The 23096-nt window shown below is 35.0% G+C and overlaps 1 protein-coding gene across 7 annotated transcripts in view; it reads right to left on the bottom strand.

The window, feature by feature from the left end:
* ARHGAP15 (Rho GTPase activating protein 15) overlaps positions 1–23096 on the bottom strand; it is a 627654-nt gene that overhangs the window by 309627 nt on the left and 294931 nt on the right. For all 7 annotated transcript variants that reach the window (XM_031651767.1, XM_031651764.1, XM_031651766.1 and 4 more), the window contains 2 exons: positions 9927–10025; positions 8573–8702 (listed from right to left, as the gene is read on the bottom strand). In XM_031651767.1, coding sequence (XP_031507627.1) covers positions 8573–8702; positions 9927–10025 — 229 coding nt within the window. The remainder of the gene's footprint in view (positions 1–8572; positions 8703–9926; positions 10026–23096) is intronic.

The following is a 23096-nucleotide window of genomic DNA, read 5'->3' as shown; positions in this document are numbered from 1 at the left end:
TGGAACATAAATTATGGGTCGTGGAGTGATGAAAAAACCTGGAGAAGGGGCACAGATCATAATGAGCTTTCTATACAGAAACTTGGACTCTAATTCCAACAGCAATAATTCCAATGCAGTCATTAGAAATTGTTCTTAATCTGGCTGGACATGCTAGCTCATGCCTGTAATCCCAGAACTTTGGGAGGCCGAGGCGGGTGGATCATGAGGTCAGGAGTTCGATACCAGCCCGGCCAACATAGTGAAATCCTGTCTCTACAAAAAATACAAAAATTAGCCAGGTGTGGTGTGAGACGCGCCTGTAGTCCCAGCTACTCGGGAGGCTGAGGCAGGAGAATCGCTTGAACTTGGGAGGCAGAGGTTGTAGTGAGCCAAGACCACGCCATTGCACTCCAGTCTGTGTGACAGAGTGAGACTCCTCCTCAAAAAAAAAAAAAAAAAAAAAAGAAAGAAAGAAAAAGAAAAAGTAATTGTCCTCAATCTTTGACTTCAATTACGGAGAAGATCTGATGGCAAAATCCCAGTCCTATATTTTCTGCTTGGTTATGGCATTTCCTATCTTGTCCTCTACCTTTTTAGGCCAATTAATTTTGTATCCAAATAGGGTATATTTATTTACATTAGGAAAATTGGGTAGCAGGAACAATTGATTTCAGGTACTACTTAAATAACCAAACAAAGACGAATTGGCAGATTGCTTTAGGTTTCTCATGTCTTCCATGAGCCATTTCTTGAAGAAAGCTAAGAATCCTAATGTTATAGATCTCACTTTATTAAAGTTTGATGAAAACATCTGGTATTTTTGGGTTCATCTAATACTTTTGGGTGAAAGCAATACCTGATATTGCTTACATTAATGAGGGCCATACTATCAGTATTAAGAAACTTATTTTACAAGAAAAATCAAAGATTCTATGTGCTAACAATGGAGTTCCTCCCCCACCAACATGTTATTAGGCCTATTTGGGACATCCAAATAAATCCATCAAAAATCAAATTACTTTCTTTTAGAATTTTGAAGGAAAGTGGCATAAGTTACTATACTTCAGAAACATAAAGGAATTCACCAAATAAATCCCGTATACAGAGAAAAATGATCATTTGCATTCAAAATAATGTTTTGCTCTGCACAGGGATTCACTGTACAAATGCCCTGAATGCTTAAATGTCATCTTTAGCAAAGATTCTTTAAATCTGATGTGACAACAATGAATGATGATTACATGCCTAACTTTATAAGAAAACATTAATATATACTCATTTTAAAGTCATGGAACAAAAAAAGGGACACTTTCTGAGGATATCAAAGACCTTTTTTTTTTTCCTTTTGTTTACAATCACAGCAGTGTATTAATGCCAAGAAAATATTGCTTGAGAGTTAAAGCAAAGAGCCGTCTGGATTTGGCCTATTATTGAAAGCAAGATGCCATTTGACCTAATGAAATCAGAAATTGATTAAATGCAGTTCATCTAGGGGGAAATATGGTCATGGTGTTATTGCCAGGGTCAGAAGGAAGATAGGGTGATCTAGTGCTTGAGCACTGAGAGGGTTAGATGGACTTTCAGAGTAGCTGATGCTACGAGATACATGACAATGGACGTCCACAGGTCAGAGGGCAAGATCAGCCCCTTAGATGGGAAAGAAGAGATTAATCAGGACACTCTTTGCTCAGCTCATAACGAAGTCCTCTTATCAAATGACTCATTGAAAAGTGAATGTTTTGAAGAAAGTGCAATCTGTGGTCCTAGAAAAACTAGGTACTACTGCTTGGGAACGTATGTCAGAACAACGGCTAGAGTCACACAGGGCCATGGTGAAGCCCTGGGGCCCTTCATGCATAATACTATTCTGATAAATTAATGTGGATGCTTGACTATCAAGTGTGTCTAATTTTTACTGTTTTCCTCTCATGATGTTTACATCTTACAGCTTTAACAAATTTTCATTTATAATTTTTCAATTTTTTTCTTTACCAACTGAAATATTTTGAAATAAAGAACTCCCTTAACCTGTGAAAAACAACTGAAAAGACAACTGGCACTCAACTATTCTTTAGATACTGTCTTATAATTATAGTAACAAGAAATGATTTGTTTTCACATTTTAGCTCAATAGTTTATTTTTCTCAAGAGGGTTTTGAATAAAACTGGTACCAGAATGGCACTAGCTATTTTGAAAAAAAAAAAAAAAAAAAAAAAGGTGAGTGACCCTCTCACCCAAATCAGAAAATTTTGTCCTGTTGATAATATAATAATCCGTGATATTCTACACTAATATGACTTTTTGGTTGTTTCCAGGAAAGAGCTCTTCCATTTCTTCAGAACCAGATATGGTTTATCTGTGCAATTTTAATATTGTTTTCATTTTCTTGGCAGATGGCTTGTTCATCTTATTATTTTCATACATTGGCAGGATTAGACTGTTTCATACAAAATTTTTAATAAGAAAAAATTTTAAAATATTTATATGAGCCTCCAGAACAGGCTTCACAGTATGTGTTTTCACAATTGATAATTACATATTTATGCAAGAAACTAGTGTGACTTTTTAATTTTGGATAATAATAAGTATCTTACAAGTTTTCTTAATTACATAGTTTGCAGAATGGTCTCAGTGGTCACAAGAAAAAAAAATATTGGTTTTGGAGGAAAAATAGGAAAACAATGAGTTATCAATGTTTCATGTAAAGAAGTCTTAATGTAACTTATATTCAGAAAATTTTTGATCTTTTCTTTGAAAGAATTTTGATCTTTCTTTGAAAGGTTTCAAGTCATAATTAGTAAACATGTATATTCTTTTATTGAATTAGGCACATGGACATACCTAATTTTGTGTGGGTATGTGTGTTTACTTCAGGTTTTAATCGGGGAACTTTTTCAAACATACAAAGAAAGATGAAACAATAGGATCATGATCACTTGCATATGTACCACCTAGACTCATCAAATGTTTATATTTGGGACAATTCCAGACTGAATCTGTCACTGCACATACTTTTTTTACCAAGAATATCTGTCTTGCTAAGGACTCACTTCCCATCAATGCTGCAAAAACTGCCTATCCAGTCCTCAATTCTCTCCTTTTTCTATGATTTCTTCTTGGTTGGAGGCTCTGAATTCCCTCCCTGCCACTACTGGGGACTTTCAGGGTTCACCAGAATCCTAGCCAAAAACCTTCTGAGTCTCCTAATTGCTTTGGTGGAGCTGGTACAGAAGTGGGGATCTAGACTGGAAACTAGATTGAAAGCAATGCTACTGGGAAGTCTTAGCTCCCAGGGCCAGAGGTGCAGCAAATTCAGAATGAGTTGTTCCCTAGAAACAACATTCTAGGTGACTGCAGAAGGTTCAAGTGTGCTTTTGTGGCTTGGTACATGGTTTCCTTGTGAAAATATATCAAGGTCTAAGCAACCAATTTACAATTGGATTTTGAGAACATAGCCTACTTATAGTTGTAGAAGACCAGTATTATAATTATTTAGATTAGTCCAAAAAATTACCGTCTTCACTATCAAACTTGTTTTCACTTGGCATGGTCATGATACTTCACAGGCAAATTTTTTAAACAAAGACAAGTTAAAAGTCCATAGCAGTTTAATTTTTATTGTGTAACTATCTCAATTCAAGTTTTTTTTTTCTTTCTTTCTTTCTGTTGCCTTATTGCACACATCATTAAGGGGATATGGAATTGGGAAACACACATTTAAATACAAATACCTTTATTATTAGAAATATATTACATATACCCTTATTGCACACATCGTTAAGAGAATATAGATTTGAGAAATCCATATCCAATTGCACTTAAGATTTCACCCAGCACACATTTGTTTTTTTATGATAACTTGATCAAGAGGCAGCTAAAGGAAAATCCATTTCCTTTTAGCTCTCCTACCTTTTGATTTTAGTCTTCTAACTCATGTTCATTTTAGAGTGCTTATTTATAATACTAAAGTGTCAGTTTTATATTCAAGTTATCCAAGATCTCCACAATCATGGATTTTACAGTTTAGCAATGGATAAGTATGAGATATATTACTACTAAAGCATAACCTACCTACAAAAGTTATATTTTAAAAATTGAAAGCACAAATGAGTGAAATCAATAATTTTAGCTGTATACCTTTAGTTGTATTTCTTCATAAAAAAGAATGAATGTGTGTATGAATGAATAAACTAGAGTTTTGTGTAAATGAGTAGTGAGATAGCTAATGCTGAATCCTTCACATCAACTTGAACTTCTGAATGACATGCTCTTCTGGGTTTAGGGGAATCAAGAGTGTTTCTTAGCTGCTTTCTACTGCTTCCTGGTGTGCTGCCCCAAGAATGCCCTACCTGCCCCTTTCACATGGGGAGTTGCCAGGGGAAAGACCAGCTGCTCATACTTAGATTTTTTGCAGCTAGGACTCCCATATCCAATTCTCGCACCCTTTTCCTACCTTTTGCACACTCAGGGAGTAGGATGGCAAGCATGTACGACCTGCTCCAGTCTTTCATCAAACACCACCATGTTCAAGCCCTGTCTCAGTGCCATCTGCTTGGGGACATGGAGGATAATAAGAGTTCCTACTTACTGAGTGCCTGCTGTGAGCTAAGTATTTACATGTCTAATTTCAAATTCTCACACGATCCTTTAAGGACAGTATTAGACCCATTTTTATAGATGTGGAAAGTAAAACTCAGAAAATTAAGAAACCTCGCCAAGGTTATCTGATGCAAGATTTATTATATTTGGGCCTTTCCCCTCTTTGCTGTCAGTGGAAGACAATTCTCTTTCCTCAGAGAAATATATTCACATCTTCTTTGATTGACTCTCCACTTTCCATAACAGCCCTCCCTGGAGAGCTGCTCTCCTACTCTCATCCCAGGCTGGTGTCCTGAGTTTCCCACAGTGATTTGGCCCTTGCATTAAATTTTCTGGCTTCTTGTCTGTTAGACTCAACTGATATCTTAAAATATCTGATTAGTTCTTAATAGTGTTGGCAGGTTAGAATCATATTTTTTAAAAGGAAAGTATATGTAAACATAACTTTCTGAATTCACTCATTGAGAAAACATATTTTTCCCATGTTATATAGACAAACTGGACAATGAAATGACCACCTGTTAGCTGCTAATGATGTTCACATGCCTTTTAAAAAAGTAATTCTGGCTTTATTTGTCTACAATCTTGGCAGCAAAACTTATGGGAACATCAAGGGCACAGGAAGCCAAAGGCAGAAAACTGACAAAAAGTTTGTGCTTAGACTAGTAATAAGGAAGAGGATACTGTGAGCCTCTGATTCAACGTAATTATTTAATCTCCAGAGGGTGACATGAAACCAAATGCATGTTTTAACAAACCTAAGTTTGGGTGTTCAAATCTAGGACTGAGATCAGAGGGGTTTCACACAGGGTATTTTCTACTTGAAAAAATATTTTACAAAGCATCAAATATAAAATATATCAATCACTATTTCAAATGCATGGTCTAATTTGATATTGTGTGAGTGGGTCAATCATTACGCCTTCCAAATGAAAATGAATACGTACATATTGAATGAACTTAATTCAAAGTAATAGATGGATATTAACCATCCTACATTGCAAAAAACATACTGGCCCCCCAAAAAAAGGCTTACAACTATACGTACTCACCAAGACTCAGAAAAGAAGCATTTTCTAAAATTAGAGCTAGGTTAAAGATTAAATTATTATTTTAATAGTGAAATCAAAATGGAAAGAAAACACAGTTTTAATTATTTTTGCCAATAACTTTTTGGGTCCTGATTCAAGTTTGCTGATTTCCATGAATCTTATTTTTAACATAATATTTCTATCCAAGTCTAAGGTTGATATAAACTAAGCTTACCTTTTACTTGTTCACTTTATTATAGTGTAATGGTTAAAAGTACAGGCTCTAAAATAAGACTGCTTGGGTTTGAAACATGTCTCCATAACTTGTCTTCGTACAAATTACCTTAGTTCTTCATGCCTCAGTTTTCTCATCTATAAAATAGGGTTACTAATAATATCTACCTCATAGGGTTGGTGAGAGGATTAAATGTATCGCTGTAAGACAAGCACTTGGAACAGTGTCTGGTGTACAGTAAATGTTTTATATTTTCTAGGTTTTTTTTTTTAACTTCAAAGTAAAAGGTGAGTGTGAAGTCATTGTACAATTAGTTACATTTTGAAATGAATAAATCATGTACCGCTTCCTTTGAGACAGAGTCTCCCTCTATGGCCCAGGCCAGAGTGCAGTGGTACAATCTCAGCTCACTGTAACCTCCGCCTCCTGGGTTCAAGCATTTCTCGTGCCTTAGCCTCCCAAGTAGCTGGGATTGCAGGCGCCTGCCACCATGCCCTGCTAATTTTTGTATTTTTAGTAGAGACAGGGTTTCACCATGTTGACCAGGCTGGTCTTGAACTCCTGACCTCAGGCAATCCGCCCGCCTTGGCGTCCCAAAGTGCTGGGATTACAGGCATGAGCCACTACTCCTGGCCTCCCTTGTTTTTAAGTAGGATTGAGTTTAAGCTCAAAGTAGAAAAATAAATTGTCTTTTCCAATTAAAAATAAATAATAAAGAGAAGTAGTTAGTGTTCTATCTGTAAGATTTTTTTTCAGCAGTATCTTAAAACTTTTTAAGTGACTATTACTCAACAGAGAATTTATTATCCTCAATGTTTCTCAAATACATTTTTGCAAACCTTTATTTTCTCCATATATATCTTCATGTTTTAGAAACATCTTAAGGTCTCCTCCGAACCACAAATTGTATCTAAGATTCCAGATCTGCTAGTCATTGCATCACGTATTCTTTTATATGGACTACAAAATGTTTATATGATTAACACTAAATATATACTCCCAACTGAATCGCAATTCTGAAATCTTACCTTATGTCTCAAACCATGTGAAGCAAAATAAGACAATGATCAGGAATGAAAGGAAAATATTCTTTAAATGAAATAACTCTAAACTGTACCATTATATGGAAAAGTCTTTTGAAATGGCATTAACTCTCCACAAATACACCATGCATTTTCTGGACATTAACATTGATACTCTTAAAATCCAACTTAGCATAACTGGCTAAGTAAATGTATCTAGCAGTTGTTGAAAATTATGGCATGGGTTTTTGCATAAAGACCTAATTTCGAAAGGGTGCTTCTACTCTTAAGTTCTCATGCAATTTCTAGGTTTGTAGACTTCAGTAACTCAACTCTGGAAAACATGTTGTCACATATAAATAGCTTCTCTCTTCCCTATCATGTATGTATGAGTGTGTGCATGTATGTGTATACCTATACATATATATCTTTCTTAGTGCACACATGTGTATATGTACATATGTACATATATGTATATATTATATATATTTTACATATATATATATTCCATTAGCAGCTCTTCTCAACTTACTGCATTCTCCTTAAATTCAAAAGTTTAGGATGTCAGTATATTGATCTTTGGTCAGAGGGAAATAGCAGGAAAAAAATGTTGATTTGCATAATTGGGGTCAGTCTGGTAGAAGATCCCCCCAAAATACTATAATTTTTAAGACTTTGGGAAATAGGTTTTCTCTGGTTCCAAAGATGTCTACCTTTTCTGAGACAGAGTCTTGTTGTGTCACCAGTCAGGCTGGAGTGCTGTGATGTGATTTCAGCTCACAGCAACCTCTGACTCCCTGGTTCAAATAATTCTCCTGCCTCAGCCTCCTGAGTATCTAGGATTATAAGCACGTGCCACCATGCCCAGCTAATTTTTGTAGTTTTAGTATAGATGGGGTTTCACCATGTTGACCAGGATGGTCTCGAGCTCCTGACCTCGTGATCCACCCACCTTGGCCTCCCAAAGTGGTGGGATTACAGGTGTGGGCTACTTTACCCAGCCAGATGTCTACCTTTTCTTTCAGGAGGTTGAGACTCAAATCAACTCTGTGAGATATGTGTAACATATTTTAATAACCCTTTTCATTGAGGAAGAAGCAGTTTGGGGAATGGTTAAGAAAGATAGCCAAGATCGCTATGTAAGTAATGAGACCATTGTTCTTACTCTAAATTCAATCTTTCAGAATATTAGAACTAGGTGTGACCTTGGAGAACATCTAATTCACATCTCACATTTTCTATCAGCCTCTCTGCAAGCATGTTTCTAAATGTTTCTGGTGGTCTAAGGTGTGTTAAGTGGCATAGCCTGTTGACTTAAGTTAGACCACGCTGGTGGTCACTCATACCTTTTAATGTATGCAAATAAAATAGTCAGGATACGAGGGTTGGAGACGCTTGACATTTCCCACTCTCAATATCAATCACCAATCTGAACACCATGGCTATTACTCAGAGATTCAGAGGTTTGCTGTAAGCAGAGACCATGACCTTGGAACAATTATTTTCTCAAAAGGCATTATCAACAATGATGTGAGCAAAGTGCCCAGACTGCCCTCCAGTGCATGAATCCTTGGCCAGGAAATGGCTACGAATCTTCCATGAGTGTGATGAGTTTGGCTTAAATCTCATTTCAATGCATTTATATTTCATAAGCACTGCATTTAGACAAACTTAAAATGAGCAAGTCAAAGAAAATACTCACTTAAAGATTTTCTGTGCTCTGGTTTCTGTTCTTTTATATCACTGTCGTAGTGACTTAGCAATTCAGTGCTGGAGGATCTTTGGATTTTGAATAATTCCAGGTTTCTTGATGGACAACTTGAATCCTTTGGCTGGAAACAGAAAATAATTAGACTGAATAATTTTACTAGAAAGAAAGGATTCTCCATATAGTTTTGTGTTCTATTTTGGTGTTTATGAGGAAATTTGAAGTAAGGTAATTATTTGGGGATAGGTCTTCTTTGCTAAGCTCGATATTGTAATAATAGTTTGTATATGTGTATGGTACTTATTAAATGATAAGCACTATACATGCATTAGTCCAATCAGTCATTACAACAATTCTATAGAGTAGGTGGTACTATTATTATCCTTATTTTCCTCATTAAGAAAATGAGGCCAAAATATATAAGTAATTTGCCTAAGGTCACACAGGTAGCAAATGATAGAAGTAGAATTCAAACTCTAGCAGTCTGGTCCCAGAGTCCATCCTCAGAGTGACAACAAACTCTGCGTGTATGAGTGTGTATGTATGTATGTGCACTCACACACATTCACACGCTCACCCCTTTAAGGGGAATATACTGATAACAGGAAAAACTACATTTGTTATTTTACTTTCTAAAGTGTTAGTCCTAAAATGATTTAATGAAAGCCTGCAATTAAGTATCAAGAAAATCACACAGAAAATCTTTTACTATCGTGTTGTATTCCGTATTAAGAATATTTCTTTCTCAAAATTTTGCAAATATTAGTGTCATAAAATTAAATGTTGTTCTAGACACTCAGCATGAAATGAGTGGTTTGAAATAAGTTCATTCTTACAAAACATACTCTAACTGTACGTTTTAGGATAATTTCATGAAGTTCTAGATATGTAATTTTCATGAGAAGAACAATCTAGCTTAGCTAGAAGAATAAAAATCAGTACAAAGGGTTATTATTTATTGGTATTATAACAGTGAGTCTTAAATATGTTGATATTTATTTTCAGGAATATGTACTACAGACTGCATATACTGAAAATGAAAAAAAAATCAGTAGTTATTAAGTGCTTGTGTGCTTTTTACAGCCTCCAGTAAATGAATGTCCATGTTATTTCAGAAAAAAAGAAAGAATGCATTATATTTTTGAAAGAGAGAAATTAAATGACATTTAGTTCTACAAATCCTATCTGCTGAAAAGGTTTTTAGTGGATTCTATTTAAAGTAAAAGAACTTAATATCTCTCAGTCCATAGGATCTATTTAAATGAGTGTGTGTGTTATATGCCTGAGCAGTAAGATTTAAATGACTACATTTTAATTAATAAAGGTAACAGCCAAAACAAATACATACCAATCTGTCAATTGCATTTTTGATAGCGTGGAACCAATCCAATATGATGAAGTCAATATCTGACTGTAGAAGGAACTCATTTCCTGATACTGTTGTGATCTGGAAAAAAAAAAAAAGAAAAAGAAATAGACAGGTAAAGAAACTATGTAAGATAGATCTCTTACATGTAAAAATCCTTTTTTAAAAAACACAGTTTAATAAACTGAAATATTTTCTTGTATTCCAGTAATTGTCTTTCTGGGAACTGGGAGCATTTTGAACTGCTCTCTATAAGCTGTTTTTCATGTCATAACAAATACATTATTGTTTTAATAATAGAACGATTAAGTCAGAGTAGGGCTAGAGCTGAATTACTCCAACTTAAGGAGAAATAAGCCAGGAAGTTCAGAGAACTGCAGACAGTACACACTTAAGTCAGAACCCGCAGAAAAATGCACCCGGGTGTGTCAGAATTCATTCTGCACGTTTGCTTCTTTCCTGTCTGTCTTTTTCAAATCTAATAGTATCTCTATATTTGATTTCCTTTTATGGAGAGCTCTAAAACAGATTATTTACCAAAAAGACTAATTACAGACTTCCAAAAGGTCATTCAGATGAATAACATTTGACTATTTCTACTTTCTTATCAGAGATCTATACGAAAGTAATGAAAAAACCAATTTCCCCACAAAAGGAGTATATTAAAATAAAAGTTCATTTACATGTTTGAACCTCTCTGGGAGAGTGTTTACCAAATGAACATCCAGGTTCCTGACTCTCAGCACTGCTAAGTAGTAGGCAATGTTTAGCATGTAACTGTCCATTTTTCATTACAGTAAATCTTTTTCTCCCCAGACTTGTGAGAAAAGGATATGACCCTATAGAAACAGGGCAATACTCTTAGTTTCACACGTAACGGGCTACTTAGAGAAAAAATTGATTAGAGTGGGTGTGGACACGCTTTTTGTATTTGGCCATCCATCTGAACTGTGAAGATTTTCCCTTTGTATTATTGACTTTTTCTTGCAACAGGAAGATGAACATTTCCCAACTACCATCACACAGAGTTCAGAGGTTTAGAGGACTGACATTTCAAAATACTCAATCAGGAGCCAGCCACCTCTTCTCAGCCTTCCTTGCTCTAAACAGGAGGTGAACGCTGAAATGTGGCACAGGTTCAGAAAATCACAAATCATGCTTTAGGCCATCTCTATAATTCTGTCATTAAAGTGACAATTATTACTCCAAATGGCTCATTCTGAAGGTTTCAAGGATTCTCATGGCTACATTTGATGACAATGATTTTGGGGTTTTGAAAGAAATCTGTTACATATGTGCATATGTAACATGTGCATATGTGTATTTGTCATTTGTTTTTAGGAAAACTCTATAGAGATTCAACATTAATAGTACTGCAAAGTAACCATTCTTGATTGAGATGAGTTCCAATATCAAATGTTTTCTCTCTAACTATAAGGAGAACTGTTTAAAGTGTATGCAATTATAAGAAGTGAAAGATTGAAAAATAATAGGATTTAATTGCCCACACTAGAATTTGACAGATTACTGGGACCAATCATTTTCTCTCTTTTTAAAATGAAACTGTATATAAGAATAAGGATGGCTCAAAACAGTTTCCTGTTTTATGCATCCAGTAAAAGACAGCTAAGGTGATGTTTTCCTAATTATCTGAACACCATTGCAATGTTCTCTACTCAGATAAAGTTCCAAATATTTACTTTATACAGTGTTGCCTAAGAAATAGTAATCTAAAAATGGAAGGTCATTTCTAACACAAGAAAACTAGTAATGTCCTAGACTTCTACCTTCATCCTAATCTGTAGTTAAATATTTTGATTATGAATGTATTTCTAACATCATAATTTGTTAACATACACAAAGACAAATGAATTAGCCAAAGCACAATGTACAATATTTCTCTGCCAGTATAAATAAACCATTATTAAAATTATAAAAAGAAACAACATTTAAAAAGTACGAGAAACAAACATAATTAGATTTACTATGTTATGAGGGTTTACGAAAGAGCCAACATAGTTCAGCTTTCAGTCTAGTAAATTCAAACAGTGATAAAATATAAGTACTTTAGCAGTACATTTGCATTTTTGGTGCATGCTATGCAATGCAAAGGGGATCTTATATTGCTAACACAACCAAAAGCAAAATGTATTTTAAAAGTTCCTTTGTCCAAATATATTACTGCATTAATCATACATAATCAGTGATTTATGAATTCATTTTGAGAAGTTAGATCAGAGAGCTATATGAATGCAATTCATTCAAAACATCCTATCAGAGAGATACAGTTCACATCCTTTCCTCTGTCTTCCCACTAATCTTTCGAGTTACCAGGCAGTCTGGAGAAGTCTGCTACTGCTCTCTACAGTTTAAATGCATCCACTTCTTAATTACAGTCAGTAATTGACTTTGTTCTGCTCTATTCCAGTCACTCACAGGAAAGTAGTTTCAAAATCTTTGACTGGTAAAGCCCATTTAATTCAGGTTTCTCAACCCACTTTTTTACTTTACCTCTTTAGGATTTCTGATAAATGGTTTGCTGAATCATATTTGCACTTTGAACAATCGAATTTCCAACACTCTTGGGGAAAAAAGACATCAGTAAAGAATGTTAGCTTTGACTACACCTTTTGATTGAACAACTTATGACAATCTAAAATGATGTATAACAGACATAAAGGCTTTGATATTAAGCCGTGCTAATGTACTCTTTCTATATGTTTTGCCTCCGTGACAGATGCTGGGGTGAGGGGATGAAGGAAGAACTTACGGAACACATAACAGGTTTAGATAAGAGCTGCTGGTCTCCATCTTGCTTAGAAACCTACTTTAGGTAAATGTTTCTTGAAATCCCCTCATCACCACCATGTTGTATTTTGAAGGAATATATCAGGGCACCAAAGTAACCTTAATGAAGTGTGCCAGTGTCAACAATAAATATCTTTAAGTATCCATCTGGGGAAATTTGTCTTGAACTTTTTCATACTAAATAAGGGTCCATCTGAATTCTTGCTGGTAAGAAATATATGCCCAGGAAATTATTGAAGCGTGTCCACTGAGCAACATGCAGAGTGGGCACATTCCTTAAGGTTTTTGGGGATTAATTCAACAATAGTTTTCACATGGGCTTAGAATAGTCTGTGTCCTTGTTACGGTTCCTCTGAATATGGAGGCAGGTGGATGCAAATCCAGACTTCACTGATGAAGAGCGAAGAAATTTGTGTTTTAGATTTTAATTAAATGGAGTTTTGTTATGCTAATTTAAAACATCTTAAAAGAGTTTTAAGAAGTAGCGTTTATGTTGATTTAAATATTGTTCTTTTAAATATTGTCAATTAAATAACACTCTCATCAATATTCATTCTGGCAGTAAGATTTTATGCTATTAGATTTTAATTTAAATGAGAAATTAATGTGTAGAATGGCATTTATACAAATTTCCATACTTTTGTTTACTAGAATATAAACAAAACCTTTTTTAGAACTTCTTTTTTCTGATTATAAGAATAATACTTTATTGTGTAGAATTTGGGAAAAATAAAGATAACAAAGAATCAAAATTATGCATAGCTACACAAAGTAAACATTGTAGGTATTTTAGTTATTGCCAATCTTTTATAAGTAATAACCAAACAGAAATAATGATCAATGTTATAGATACATCTCATCAGCAAAATATATTTGATGGTAAAATATTATCAGCTTCTTTTCCAAATGACTTCAGATGCACATGTGGAGATTACCAAAGATGTAAGAGATAACGAGTGACATGGTACTTCCGTCTGTTTGAGAGCCCCACCCTTCCGATTGCAGAATAAATCCCACAAATAATTTCATGTACAGAAGAATAGAGAGTACGCGTTCATGACAGAACATCCTATTAATCATTAACAATGACTGATTAAGCATCCATTAAGTACAAGGCACATTGCTAGAAGCTAGGGAGACACAGCCCCCACCCTCAAGAACTCACAATCTGTTTGGATAAAGAAGACATATGCATATACAGATAAATAACAATAGAAAATGGCTCCTCCTGAGTCCCAATGTGAGTGGCACACACAATGCTCATATCAAGATTTCAGAGGAGTGAGTAGTTACTGCAGGCACATTTACATCATGAAAGTATGCATAAAGTGGTGGTCATGATATGTTATTCTTTAAACGTTGATTGTATCAGAACTTCAGTATATTAAGGATATGAATACCACCACTTGGTATGCAAAGTGATATCAGCTTTAATGATCTCAAAGCACGTAATAAACATTCTCCAAATGCAGCTTTCCTCCACTATCATAAAGTAATTTTGCAAATGAAGAAAATGAAGCAAATGAGGAAAATGAGAATGCCATTCTATCAAATTGGCATCATTTTAAATGATAGAATTAAGAGATTACAAAGATCTTGATTTCTAGTTCACTAGTTCTCAGCAAACAGTTGTATACAGTCAAGGACTGTGTGTTTGAACAGGAAAAGGGCTGTGATAATTTGGTTTCAGTCATGAAATTTGGAATAGCAACTTTAGACAAAGTTGCTTCTTTCCTTGCAGTTAGACTAAAGATAGCCCGATTTTAAAAGATCATGCAAAATCCTAACTCTGATTTTTCTTTCCAAAAACAAGCACTCTCTTGCTATGAAAAAATATATCTAAGACTGAATTGGGTTATCTAAAACTCCTTCAAATCCTAGAAAAGACTAAAGCAATCCTACACTTGAACCTTTCACATTTTGATTAGAACCTAAGGAGGGATTATTCCATCTTAATGAAACTGAAATGGTATGTAGGAAATGTATAATAAAATATGCCCAATATCCAAAGAGCCCTAAAACATGTTAAATAATATGGCTACAGTGGTTCTAGAAATACATAAATAAGAGGAATGGAATTTAATTTCTATTATGTTTAGAGATACTTTGGATAATTTTTATATTTGAATTAAATTAAGTAAAAATAAAAAGTTATATCAACATACACTGAGTTTATTTGAAGTGAATATGAATTATTTTTGTGATAATTTTGTCCATATCTGTATTCAACACTCCCAGCAGAAAATATACATGATAGGGAGATATTGAGACCTAAAATCGAAGTAATAATGCTTTAAAAACCCACACAGATTCACATTTTTTTCATCTTGCATCATTCAACATATAGTTGATCAAATGAAGGTTGTCATGGTTATACTAATAGCTAATTACTTGGTCTCAAAGGTGTTTATGACCACCAAAGAAATTACACTATCAGACTGAATGTCTGTCTCAAATTACAGTCTAGTTTGAGTAATTCCTAACATTTTTCTTAACATGTTGAGCAAAGTTAAAATAAAACGAAGGGTAAAATATCAGTTAGATGTAAAAGGTCTTCAATTTGCCTTTCCAAAAATGTTACTTGTTAAAGCATTTTGTGAGAAAGTATCTGCCTTGTGTTCCCAATGTTGCTAGATGTTAAGTAAATATATGCTGATTACAAAAAAAAAAAAAAGTTGCTTTGGCAACTCTCTTATTAAAATGCATTTGTAATCCCCATCTGTCATGAAAGTTTTGAAAAGTTTGTTTACTTTGGATAGCAGCCTTATCCAGGGTTACCCTAGCAAACAATGATAGCAGTCTTCAAAAGTTGTATGAGGAACAAGCCACTAGGGATCCATTTTTGTTTTAATTGGCAAACACAAACACTTTTCTGGTCTGTCAAGAAGATCAAGCTAATATGCATGGAGGGTGTTATATTCTCAGCTTTGGGGAGCAGTAAAGCTCCCTTTATTTAAGTAATTTAAATGATAGACTCCAAAAACTTTGCAAGTCAGAAAAATGTTTTATACTTTCTTAGGGAATATTTGTTTTAAGCAACGGAAAATGTTCTACATATCTAAAGATGTTGAACCTTATGTTATAATTACTCTGTTTCTTCTAACTCGTGAAATGTTCCTAAATCCACATGCTACTAAATAAGCCAGGCCACCAATGGATCCAGCATTTCCACAACTCCCCCTATGTTAACAAATGTGCGTTCATTAGTTTCCAGATGTTTATTGGATATGTTTTCAAAGTGTTTGGGGTTGATTGATTTGCATGTACATTTATTGGAACCCTCAGTGGTGTCATCATATCAAAATAACCTGCCCATGTAAGCAATTTCTTATTTAATGGAAAGTAAACAAATGTCGGGTTACATACACGACAGACCTCCAGTGCATTCCAAAATCTAAGATTTAAGGCCAACCTTTCAAGAAACAATGCTTTTTAAGTGAAATTGAGCCATATTCTGACACCCAAATAATTTGGTCCATGCATTTGTACAACAGAGATTTGTTCTGCACAATAAAATTGGCCCTGTAGTGCACATTCACACCCCATATTACTTGCTCACTCTACCTTTCTGTTTATTAACAAATATCTAAACCCAAAATTCATTTCAAACAAACATGCAAAAAAACCCCCTCATGTTCAGTCTTTTATTTGTGTTAAAATATTTTAAGTACTGAGAAACAGTCTTCTCAATATTCATGAAAGAATACTATCCAAGTAATTAGTAGATAGTTTAGCAGTTTCCACAGTTTTGCAGCAGCTATACCAAAACTTTTGCCTGTGGTGCTCGTATGAAAAACGACTCAAAAAGAGACTAATCGAAGCTGTTGGTGTGTAAAGATACCAACTTAGACTTTTATTGCTCTTAATTTTTAAACTCGGGGGTTGTACTTGTCTGTAGATAAATGAATCATCCTGGGACTTGTCACCACCAGTCACTCCCTGCCAACCACAGAGCATCTTCTTGCCTGAGCTATATTCACTGTGTTCGATTACTCACTTAGTCACAGTCACATGATACTTGGGAATCTGCTGTCCCCATCATTTTCAAATTGGAATTATTTTTATTATTACTGTCCTTATGTAGGTAATGCTCAATTTTAAAAGTTTTAATAAATTCAAAGGTGTAACATAAACACATAATTTCCCTTTCTTCAAGATATACTGACTTCTTATCTCCGTGTACATACCTTTTTGACCCATGAGAAAACATTATGTATGTTTACAGTTTAATGAAAATATCATGTATACTATTATGAAAATTTTTTATGCATTTTACTATTTACACTACCATCATCTCTTATGAGAATTTAGTTATAATATCCTTTGCTTTCTGTCTCATCCATGGTTTTCCTTCAAATCCGTACTATATACTGCAGCCAAAGTGATCCCTCTGAAACTTGGATATGATCATCCCATTCTTCTGCTTGATATCATTCTAAGGCTCCCCACAGCTGTTGCAGTACAGTGCAAACTCTTTAATTTGGCCTGCCAGCCCCTGTGTGCTCTGGCACTGACCCACTCTGCAGTTCCTCTGCTCCACATTTTCCTCCGCATTTCTACAATCCAGCCATACTGATTTTTTTTTGGTTCCCCAGCTGTCCCATACTAATTCTCATTTCTTCCCTTAGAGCAGGTTGTTCTTGCTGCCTAGACACCTTTGACATCCTCTGTCATACCATTCAAATCATTTGAGATTTCACCTTTTCAGTAAAGGCTTCTTTGAAATAGGTATTCCCCCAAGTGCGCTCATAACATCCTGCTTCTCGTTTATCTTAGCACAAATTGGTCTATGTTGCAATGCCTTGTTGGTCTTTCTGTTCCCCCAACTATGCTATAATAATCCTGAGGCCAATGACAATTGTCTACATGCATAACTGAACAACAGACACATAAGGAACACTAAGAAAATAATAGACAAATCTTATCTACTTTATTCATTTTGGTGAATGCATTATATTACATTGTTTGATATGCCATAATATATTTAACTCATTCTCTATTGTCATAAAAATTTGAAGGTTACAATACAATTGCATTCTTTCAGGTAATATAAGTAATGTAATACTGATGTCTACTGAAAACACCACATGAGAGTAGAGTAGGCAAACTATTTTGAAGGTTGATAATGGCAGTCTGAAGGCTGTATTTTCCCAGCAGTCAGCAAGTCCTAGACATCAGACAATAGGATTAAACTTGGAAGGACTGGGAAGCACAAGAGTCATATTTCAATGCATATCCCTAAAACAGAATGTTCTTGATTATATTCCAAAGCCACCCAAGTATTTTACAGGGATCATCTATACTAGATCATCCAAGACTCTCACTCTACATATAGGTTTTTGTAATTGGGAGTTGATAGTATGGGAACTGGAACATAAGTTCAAAATTTTAAAGAGCTAATACTTAGGTTAATGGGTCAAGTCTTTAGAGCACCTCAGTGATACAAAGATGCTCACTGCTGTCCGTCAGCATTGTAGCCATTAATTTTACAAGAACACTGTTAATATTAATAAATAAGCAAACTGTGGTAGGAGGTAGCAGTAGTTACGTTGTTAATAATTTTATTTAGAAGTATTACCTAACTTTATGATACAGTGACTTAAGCAGAAGTAGGTATTGTTGCCCCTAGTCTCTTATTAATAAGTACTGAGAGTGCACAACAAGAATAAAAGATGTTATAGTATGTATCTTTATGCTATTGTAACGTATTTGGCCATGATTATGAGTGTTTATAAAACATTTAAGAATTGTTCCATGTCTACTTACATTAATGAGAACACCTGTTAGCTTTAGTGCTGTACAGACTTATTTGCATTAGATTCAGGTTTTCACATACTGTATCTCACTTTTTGAAACAATTAGATGCTTATAGAGAAATACAGCTAAGTGAAAAACAGCAGCTTGAATGCCTTCCGGCTCAAGACAATTCAACTCCAGGTTTCAGTGAAAAACAAAAATCTGCTCAATTACAATACTGCCACTTAGAAGTGAATGTAGGTGTATTTCATAATTTTACATTCAGAGAACAGAAGATACATATGAAAATCTGTGCTTTAATCTTCAAGTTAAATTATAGCCAAATGAGGCAGTTTCCAGACAAGGATGCCAACAAATAAGGAATGACAATGCCACCACAACATAGATTCTCTGTGATCTTGGGGGCTTGCTACCCAAAGTTGGTCTCTTTATTGATTTCCAGAAGTTGGATGACTTCAGCCAGTCTTCTGACTAAGTGAGGAAATCTGCAGATGCTTGCCCACCTTGTGTCGTTTCCAACACTTTGCCAAAGAGACCTTTCTATGTGATGACAGAGCTGAAAGGATCAAAGCAGCTGAGGACTCTCTCTGAGTCCGTCATTTTTGGGCTACGGTTTGCAGAATAGCCAGAGCATACCAACCTAGGAAATGCACCACAGTTCCCTTACAGAAGCCTAGACCCCTTTGACATCCTCTCTCATATCATTCAAATCATTTGAGATGTCACCTTTTCAGTAAAGGCTTCTTTGAGTCTGTCTTATTCATTACTCACAACTTCTGTAGGTATCACTCTACTGACACATCTGTCTGCTACTTCTCTTAGGATGCTAAAACTTCCAGAATTTAAATATTTTCAGTTATTGAAAAAGGGAACACTTGAGCAAATCTATGGATTCACAGCCTCTATTATCATCATTATACTTAAAAGGTGCAATATTTACATAAAAATAACTCAGGTGGTGATATAGTCTAAAGATAAATGAGTATTTGTGATCAGAAGAAGTAGGATTTATAACTATTTTCTCAGACATAAACAGTGCATCTCTGTACTATACTAGTACACACAGATTAGCCCAGGCACACATGAACTATTCCCACACGATTCCTGATACTCTGTCCTGGGAAATAACAGAACTGGGAATGACCCTTGCAGAGTGTGTGACTCACAAGAAGAATGTTATCTATTTCATTCTCTGCTGTCAAGTTATATAATTTGGGCAGAGGAACAAATACTAGGTAGCGATTTGGAAATTAACCAGTGAATTCTTTTTTATAGAATCCAAACTGCATAATTCAAGAAGTAAATGTAATACTACAAAGCTTACTTCTGGTGTCTCATAATTTTGAAATTGTGTTTAACCAAGAGCTTGACAATCTAGATTTTGCTCTCCATGAAAGAGCATGATCATTCATTAGGAATGATAGACTAGCTATCTACGTAATTAGGATGTTCATGAATGAGTAGTAATGTTTCTTTTTCCAAGAATGATAGGCTTAAATAAATTGAGAGTGTTGAAAATTTTCTTCTGAGTATGTGGAAAGATTGTAATTCTGCTGTTTGGAGAAAATTCCTGTTTACTCAAAAGGGTTATCTTTAAACCAAACATGAAAAAGCATCTGACATTTCTAAAACTACAGTTAGTGGTTTATAATATCTATAGTATGTATGTACATATAATATGTTCATATATTATATATCACTATATATGATATATATCAGTATATCACATATAGTGCTATATATCATGATGTAGTGATATATATCATATATGTACATATGTACTATAAAGTTATGTATAATACATAACATAGTACATATGTATATATAATATGTTCTATTTCTATATATATAGAAAGAGAACACAACAGAAAAATGGAGAATTCAATGGTATTTTTTTTTAAATAAACCACCTGTGACTCTATAATAGACAATGACATCTGTCATTAGGTAGGCCACCCACCTAATAAGGAGACATCTGGAATGACACATGCCAAATGTGTGCAAAAATACCTTAACACTCCTTGCTCCCCAAAGCAAAATGACATTTGTACTGAAATATTACCACTTAAAGATGCTAGACTTTAAAAAAACATATTGGTAGCACTATCAGTAGGATGACTATATAATTTAGTGTTGAAACTATGATAATTCTGAAGACAAAAGGCACTGTTAATAATCACACCAGAACAATAGGTATAAAATAGGACGAGGCCTATTTTGTGTCTCTGGGACATATGGATCATCAGCCAACATACACAACATTGGGAGTCATTTAATAACCATTTAGGTGCCTAGTGAATACCTGCTACTGGTCCAATTCTAATGTGAGGTATACAAAAAAGTTAGCAGTGACCTTCCTCTTAAGAAGCTTCTAATCTAGTGTGAAAAAAGACCAGCATGAGAAAACAATTAGAAACAACAATTACGTAATGATTCAAGACGGGACATATAATGGTTTTTAATGAAAGAAACCAAACTTTCCTTGAGGGTATAATAGAGGACTCAGGGAAGAATGTTGGAGAAGGATCTTCAAAGGATGGATGAGATCTAGTAGAAGAAAAGGCAGGGTAAGAGGACAACACAGGTGAAAGGAAAAGCTTATACAAAGATTCTGAGGAAGGAAAGTATATAGCATCTCTAAAGGACATGAAGAAGCTGTTCCTGCACCCTCTTTGTGGAATCTTCTCCCTTCACTCATCCCTTAAATGGAGGTATTACCAAACATTTTCCTGTAAGACACAATTCTTCTCCCTTATAGACACACTCCGGAATTATATTACCATTTCTCATATTTTAAAAGAAAAAAAAATTAGAGTTGCAAAAGTGAAGGATCCCTAATGTATATCTCTAGTTCAATTCAAAACAATATCATTTCTGATCTATTACAATTCAGACCAATGTGACTTCTGGTCTGACCTCCTTACTGCCAGATGGTATAGTTACAATCTGTTCTTTACATCCACTCATGAGTAAACTCCTAAGTTGACTGACATCAACTTTGTCCTTGGAGATCTTTGTAAGTCTAATTCTCACATTCACTAGGACCAGACCTGGGGGGATAGGGCCTAGTATTCTGTCTGTTTACAGAGCTTCACAAGTGATTTGAAAATTATACTGTATTGGAGTCTGCTGCTCTAGACCCTAGAAAGATGATCTACCTAAATCCGTATCTGTCACATGCCACTTGAAAGTCACTGAATGGATCCCTTCTATCCTCAGGATAAAACCTAAATTCTTTAATGTATGTTGCCAAACACTTCATAATTTATCTCTCTGTCTCTAACCTTTTCAATTCCTCTACTTATTAACTGTATAACTTTGAACAATTTAAAATTTTTGTGTTTCTATATTCTCACTTACAACCTGAGAAAAACACTAATACCTACACTTCATAGGACTATTATAAGGGCTATATAAAATACAATCCAGAAGAAGAACTTAATACCTGGCACATAATTAGCGCTTAAAAACCTTATGTTATTATTTGATTTGATTTACTGACTGATTCATTGATTGTCTCCTGGATTTTGCAAACTCCACCTTTTTATTCAGGAAACTACTCAGACATTGCCTATTCAGGAAAGTCCTTTATAATATCTAGAGGTAAAAAAAAAAAAAAAAAAAAAAAAAAAAAGAGGTATCCCTCCAGCAGTTTGTACTAACTTCATAATGGCGTGCATCTCACTATTGTACACATCCAGTATCTTGACCTTTCCACACACTAAGCTCCCTGACCACAAAACCACACATCCCTGCACTCAGCCAAGTACCTGGAGTAGCACCAGCTCTCAATAAAAGGGTATAGAATGAATGATAGCTCAATTGGCTTAGGTTAATACTAAAAGGTTTTGGTATCCACATAACGAAAGGCCTTGAAATGTAGAAAACAGATTTTATTTGGTATACTAGTAAGGAGGCAAGCAGTGATTAGTCACTAAGAACGTGTATTAGCAGAGCTATTCTACAGTGTCACAGTGGGGAAGACATCCTCTTAAAGCTGGCTCTATTTTGCAACTTCCATAACTGTCAACAGGCCACTGCTTTCTAAGGTTGTACCAATGCATCTATCTGAAAAGATGATACACCATTTTGATAAGAAGAATGCCTTTCCATTGGCCCCTGAGTTTTCTCCGGCTCTTTCTGGTTCCTGATCTTTTCCTCCTCTTTTAACAACTCAGCAGCTGCTTCTTTGCTTTCAATGTTAGATGCCCCACTTTTGAGATGTTTGGTATTTAAATTAAGACCTTTGCCACATCCCAAAGTGACTTGACGTGATCTCAGGCCCTGAGAGTTGAGAATGCACCCTGTCTTAGATATTCTATCTTTGCCAAAGCTCATTTCTGTTGCTGCATCTTCTTCTTGCTTCTGGCTTGTGGTTTCCTATTCTGGTGGTTTATCACATGTACCAGACCCTCTCGGCTGGTAGTGTCCTTTTGCCAGACCCCCTTTTAGGAACTGGGGCTCTGCGGAGCATCTCCCTGATCCTCACAGCACCTCACTGAGTTCTTTAAATTCACCTTCCATCTGCCTCACCCATCTGAATTGTTACACATGTAATCAAGAAATAATCCATACTTGCGTTCAAGG

The sequence above is a fragment of the Papio anubis genome, chromosome 10 (genome assembly GCF_008728515.1).
Source record: "Papio anubis isolate 15944 chromosome 10, Panubis1.0, whole genome shotgun sequence".
Classification (NCBI taxonomy): domain Eukaryota; kingdom Metazoa; phylum Chordata; class Mammalia; order Primates; family Cercopithecidae; genus Papio; species Papio anubis.
Note: the sequence above shows the minus strand (reverse complement) of the source record. Positions and strands in the feature narration are given on the sequence as shown.